This window comes from Pyrgilauda ruficollis, unplaced genomic scaffold, assembly GCF_017590135.1.
Source record: "Pyrgilauda ruficollis isolate IOZ18807 unplaced genomic scaffold, ASM1759013v1 scaffold9, whole genome shotgun sequence".
NCBI lineage: Eukaryota > Metazoa > Chordata > Aves > Passeriformes > Passeridae > Pyrgilauda > Pyrgilauda ruficollis.
The window spans coordinates 10,907,823-10,914,452 of record NW_024531043.1 but is presented as its reverse complement, the minus strand read 5'-3'; the positions used below and the strand labels follow the sequence as shown (position 1 = coordinate 10,914,452).

At 46.9% G+C, this 6,630-nt stretch overlaps 1 protein-coding gene across 1 annotated transcript in view; it reads left to right on the top strand.

The window, feature by feature from the left end:
- Positions 1–6,242: 6,242 nt before the first annotated feature.
- ORAI1 (ORAI calcium release-activated calcium modulator 1) overlaps positions 6,243–6,630 on the top strand; it is an 11,128-nt gene continuing 10,740 nt past the window's right edge. The window contains exon 1 of the mRNA XM_041488614.1: positions 6,243–6,467. Within this exon, the coding sequence (XP_041344548.1) occupies positions 6,354–6,467 (114 nt within the window). The 5' untranslated portion in view covers positions 6,243–6,353. The remainder of the gene's footprint in view (positions 6,468–6,630) is intronic.

Below are 6,630 nucleotides of genomic sequence, written 5' to 3'. Positions count from 1 at the left end.
GGGGGGCCGGGGGGATGGGGGGGGGGCGGACCGGGGACACGGCGCGGTACCGGCTGGGCTGGCCGGGGCGGGCGGGGTTGATGTCCGGGGGCACGGCACAGGACCGGGGCTGGGCTGGCCAGGATGGGGGGAACGCCCGGGGTACCGAGGCGGTACCGGCGCTGGGCTGGCCGGGATGGGGGCTGGGTGGGATACCGGGGCGGTACCGGCGCTGTGCTGGTCGGGATGGGGGGCTCGCCGGGGTACCGGGGCAGCACCGGCGCTGGGCTGGCCAGGATGGGAGGCTGGGTGGGATACCGGAGCGGTACCGGCGCTCTGCTGGCCGGGGTACCGGGGCGGTACCGGCGCTGTGCTGGCCGCCGGCCCCGCCGTGCGGTGTTCGGTCACGAGTGCGCGGCACGCAGGCGCTGAGCGGCAGCGGGGGGACGGGGACGGGGCCCCACAAAGGCGCGGACGGTCCCTGGGTTGGTACCGCAGCTCCCGGGATGCGCCCGAAGAGTTGAGCGGTTCTGCTTAACCGGGGGTAATTTAGCTCCGCGAGTATGCCCCGACCCCAATGGCTTAACGCCGGGGTGAGGAGTGGCGAATTAACGCAGCAAACATTTGAAAATAATCTTATAATACACGGACTTGGGGTTAATTGTGGTGGTGGCTTCGCTCCGTGCCTCTGCCACACGTGCGGTGCAGCTCGGCGCGGAACGCGCACCCCCGGCTGGTGCCGGCACCGCTCCCGGCACTGCACCCACGTGCCCTGTGAGAACCGGCCATAAAATCTAGAATGTATTGTAAATAGTGCTAAACAGGTGTTAAATAAACCACAATTGCTTTTGCAATTTGCATGTACAACAGGTAGTTAGAAATCGCATGAAAAAAGAAGAAAAAAATGCTATAAAGTAGCTGCTGATACAAAAAATGTGCAGGATGGAGATCCTGCAGTTCCTAAAACTATCGGCGGGTCTCATTTCTACAACACCCCCTAACATCTACTCTAAATTGATGCTGAGCAAGTATTGGGACCATCTGATTGCAATAGCAGGGTCAGAGTGCAGGTTTTGAACAGCCCCCAGGTTCCACAGCGTGGCTCCTCTCTGAAGTGACATCCTTTACTTCCCCTCCACATCCCCCAAGAAAGGGAACATCAAAGGATACCCAAACGAGGGTCGGGGCTGATGGCTTTGGCAGTGCTCCTCTGGTTTGCTTTTTGCAATCAGTTAAGCATCCTCGGTATTATATGAAATATATTAAGTGTTAATGCAAAATTTAAAACACATTAAAATTCAACTTTGCAGGCCTTGCCGTTGATCTCTTTGGAACAATCCCTATTTTAATGATCCGTGGATAAAGGAGGAGAGGACGGAGTTCTAACAGGATTTAAGGCAGCGAGCTTCTCCTTCTGATTCTGCCAATAACTGTTTGCAGAATCTTGAAAAATCATGTAATCTTTCTCTAACATCTCCCTGTTTGCAGATGATTGAACTTTATTATGGTATGGAAGTGTTTTATAGGCTATATATTGAAGTGTGGATTCCAGATGTCTGTTGGAGCAAGTGCGTTATTAATCCATAATCCTGAGGAGATATATACATATCTCGACCTTTCAGCCAAGATTACTCAATCTTAAAATTAAATACATGTGTACATCTGTAGGATTGAGGTCAGAATACAAGATAAATGGATGTTACTAGAGAATCATCAGACAAAAAACACATCATCCATCCATGCTGCAAAAGTCTACCAAAAGAGACAGAACAGAGACATAAAAGAAAATAAACTCATTTTTCTAAATATTTTTTTTTTGGACATGGACAATCTGAGACTCTTGGTGTATCAAGCAAACCCACCAAGACTGTATCCATCACATACACCTGGAAACATCAGAGCACATTATGGAAGTGTGGAAGTAAATGTTTCAGAAACAACACAGTTTCTATCTATAGATGTCCAAAAATAGAAGACACCTTTTAAAGCTTGTTTTAAGACAGAAATTATACCTATTCAACTACAGTTCATTATACCATGGAAATAATCTGTGTGTCAGTAACAAAAAACCTATCCCAAACTTAAAATAACTGGGAGAAAAAATGGGGAGGGGGAATGTGTAGGTTGTGGATGATGAGAATGTCCATATCCACAGCTGCATTAGACAGGATAAAAACATTTAGAAGCAATATTAAATTCCTATGCTTTGTGCTGGCTGATGAGGGTTGAGGCTGGTTTTCCCTCTGGGCAGATCATGGCACAGTTTTCCAACAGTGCCCAGAGCTGGGCCCCATCCAGCAGTGCTTGGATGGGACATCCCAGGGCTGACACAAGACTGGCCTTCTTCACAGTCAAAAATAAGGGAAAAACACATCAAAATGCTGTGCTTTTTTGGCACTGTGATATAGTGTCAAAACCACAGCATCTACTGTGGAAAGGGGGTGGTGATTATTGGGAAAGTGGCTGGGTTGAACTCTGAAAAAAACACTAAAACTTTTTTGCTGGATGTTAATGTAGCTTAAATTATTTAAGATCTAATCATGCCAAGGCACTGGATCCTGACCTCGTTAGCTTGGAACTGGGAGCTGTCATTTAATTAATGTTGTACTGCGGGGCTCATGCTGAAACCAGAGCTGAAGTTCTCTGCTGGGGAAGCCTCTATGAAGACATGGGATCATTTCACCCCACTGAGCTTTAAAAGTTCCCATTGCACAGAATGGACTGGACTAATCTTAAAGCATTTTTTAAAATACTGTTTCTCCTGTAAGATCTACTACTCTATACTTTCTTTACCTTGGGTTAGGATGGAAGATGAGATATTTAAGTATTTCTCTGTTTTATGAAGGAAGCTGAAATACAGTTTTTCTAGACATGGTAGATCAAAATCTTTCCTCTGCAGAAATTCCATTAACTAAACGTTAAGCTCTACTCAAGATGAGATTTGCAAAGATGTTTCCCTTAACCTCCCTGGGACTGCTGGCAAACCTGTATTTGCCTTTGCAAGTTCAAATGTGTTGTTTTTAATGCAGATCTACCATGACTTCCACTTTGTGCTGGCTTGATTCGGGTTGGGTGCAGTAACAGGAACAAATGGAAGTGCTGATTTGCATGTGAAGCTGGAGATCCGTTTTAGCAAAGCTGCTCTGCCAGGGCAGCACCTCGGTGTGCTCAGCACCGGATCACATTAATCACAGGGTACTCAGCGAACCTATTCAGCCTCCTACAGAAAATACAGAAGTACATTTTTAGCAGAAAAAAAAAGAACTGTGAGTATCCTTGTGACAGTGTACAGATTTCTCAGGGCTTTCTGGAAAGAAACTTGGACTTCTGCCACCTGCTCCGATTGTGTTCATGCATAAATGATCCAGAGAACGGGTTGACATTACCTCTAATTAGGGGTAATAACAGCCTGCTGCTGAAAGGGCCCGTTCCCTTTCTCTTGCATGTACATCCCTCACTTTTCCTGCATTAGGTCTGGTGGTGGTGCAGCCACGGGGAGAGTCAGTTCAGTGACCCAATCCGGCAGAAAACTCAGCCATTAAGAAAATAAAAAAAAATTCATTAGGTCAATCCATCGAAGCTCTGCAGCCATTTGATCGGTGTGATCCACGGGCTGGAGAGGGCTGAGATGAAGGGAGAGGGCAGGATACACCCTTTTGGTGGCCTTCCGCAATTGCACGGGTCACAGGTGACAGCAAACCCGGGCCCTGAGCCCCAGCGTGACTTCAGAAGAACTCCCTGAAGCATTTCTAAGAGTTAATTAAGCATGGCTGACTCTTTTAGTTTCAGCTCACTCTAGAGTGGCAGTGTAGAGGTGTGTCATAATGAGTAATAGAGTTGGAAATAATCTATCCTGTTTAGTTTGTACCTCAGATGGAGCTGTAAAATGGACAGAAAGGGGAAAGGGTGAACTGCTGTGGTCCTCATGTTGATCCTTACTGCATTTTTTCTGTTTAACAAACAGATTTTTCTTTTCTTTCTTACAGGAAGGGAATGTTTCTTTCAAAGCTACAACACTGAGGCTTGGAATCTCAAAATGACACATGGGTCTGATTTGGAAAAGGGCATGAGATGAAATGCCTTTGCTCATTCTCCAGGTCCTTTTTCATGTTGTTTCTCTGAATGAAATACAAACTCAGCAGAACCTCAGTGTTTAATGTTGTATCTTTCAAAGCCCTTTCCAATAAACAGGAATAAGAGTGATGGACAGGAAAATAGAGGAACAGTGAGTTGAAATAGTCTATTTTAATACAATTATTTAGAAAAACTCTTGAAGTCCTTGTCAGATGTATGTCTCTTGCAGGTGGTTCTTTTATTTAGAGAAATCTGATTTTAGGGAACAGGTCAAGACCTAGTGCAGTAGTACTCCCTCACGATGTTACAGTTCAACCATAATTTTGCACAGAAACAAGAAGAAACAGTGAACAATCCGCACTGGTTATGTACTTGTACATAAACATTTGTCATAGCTTATGAGCAGCAATGCAAAATATCTTAAAATATGTAATTCCACAGGACAGGGACTTAAATGTTTTTCTGAGATGTGGAGGAAGTTCTAGTTACTGTTTTTGATGGTTATCATATCTTCCAAGAAAAAAGTGATAAATCACAATTGGTTTGCTCTTAGCCTCAGGCACCAGTGGGAGACAGAGATCTTCTGTTCTGGGTGGGTTTTGTTTTTTTTGGGTTTGTTTTTTTTTTTTTTTTTTTTTTTTTTTTTTTTTTTTTTTTTTTTTTTTTTTTTTTTTTTTTTTTTTTGAAAGAAAGAATAGTGTTTTGTAATCGCAGATTCATTTAAGTTGGGAAAAACCTTTAGGATGATCAAGTCTAACCACAAACCTAACACTGCCAAATCCACCTCTGGACTTCAACTCAAATGGATCCTACAAAGCAGTACTGCCACCCAAAAAAGAGAAAGATTGTGGCCAAAATTCCGTGGAGTAGGTGATAGAACAGCAGAGGCTTTTATGGAAAGACAGTCAAACTCATTCTTCTGCCGAGGTGTTTTAATGCCCCGTAGATAAAAATCTCACCCGAAGTTGTTTATAACAAGAGGACTGTGTTTATTTCCTGAGAAGGGAATGAGATCAAATCTACATGGTACAGGGAATGCCTCTGAAGACTTCAAATCCTTAAGATTATTTTTCTTGGATGTTTTCACTACATCTTTTTAAAAAGAATGCCTTGTACATGAAAAGCATCAAGTGACCTTGTTGGAATCGATTGTCGTTCCCTTTGTTGTGCTTAAGAAGTGAAGAATCTTGCAAATCACAAAGGTGTGAAGAACAAAACAAAAATGTTAAAGACAATCTGCTGTGATTTTCCTACTTGTAAATAAGGTGGGAAATGTCAAAACAATACAAACTAACGATGCTTTTGATTGCTCATGGAACTAGCATGGATTCATCTCCTAGGTGACCATCCATATGCCTGTTAATAGTAAAAGTATCCTTGTTGAGTATTATTTGTATTGTTAAAATCCTATTTTTCTTAACTACAAATTGATAGCAACAGGTTTGCTTCTCACACATCCCTTAAGTCTCCTGATGCACAAATTTGATGTGGCACAAGCAGTGTATTACCTCACCTTTTCAGAAATCACCTTCAAACTCTGCCAAGTATTCCCTAGGGAGTTCTGCTCTACACCTCACTTTTCCCTCTGTAAAACACAGAAAAAATGAATTACAGTTTAAAGGGTGTATATGAACCTGGTAATAAAAAGTCTTTCAACACTGGCATGTGTAGATGTTGAAATGTTCTGCTTAATCAACCTTATCAAGTGCTTGCTGATAAAGGAGGGTTTATCAAGAGCTCTGGGCCTACGAAATGTTGTGAAAAACCTGAACTACGTGACAAAGTAGTGACTGAGCTCGGTCAGTTTTAATTAGAAGAGAGGGTGGGTGTTCTAACCGGTCTGGATCCACGTCTTCTGTCCAGTCTGGACAGGTGTAGGTTAGATGTTTAAGCATTTTAGGATGGGGGACTACAGAAGGAAGAGGCTGAGGCCCGGTTTTGTGTTTCGTTCTGAGGGACGTGTTAGAGGTACACCCCATCCTGTCGGCCCTGGGCAGCGCAGAGGCTCCCGTACGGGGCTCAGGGGCACAAACCCACCGGAAACTACAGATTCCCGTCAGCTGCACTCGGGCTGAGCTGCTCACCCGGGGAACGCGGCGGGGGCTCGGCTCGGGGCTCGGGGCCCGGGGCTCGGGGCCCGGGGCTCGGCCCCCCGGCCCCGCCGGGCCCTCAGCGCCCTCAGCGAGCCGCGCTGCCGCCATGGGGTGTTAGCGCGGCCGGGCCCGCTCCGCCGGAAAGAGCCGCCACCGCCCGCCGGCCCCGCTCCGCCTCGCCTCGCTCCGCTCCTCCGCCCCGAGCCCATGAGCCTGAACGAGCACTCGATGCAGGCGCTGTCCTGGCGGAAGCTCTACCTGAGCCGAGCCAAGCTGAAAGCCTCCAGCCGCACCTCCGCGCTGCTCTCCGGCTTCGCCATGGTGAGCCCCGGCCTGGCCCGGCGGGCGGGGGGTGGCACGGGGCCGGGAGCGCTGCCGCCGCTTCTGCTTCTCCCGCCGGAGCCTGCTGCGGTGAGGACGGGGGGGCCGGGCCCGGCCCGGGCGCTGCCCCCGGCGCGGCGTGCGGCACCTGGGGCGGCGGGGA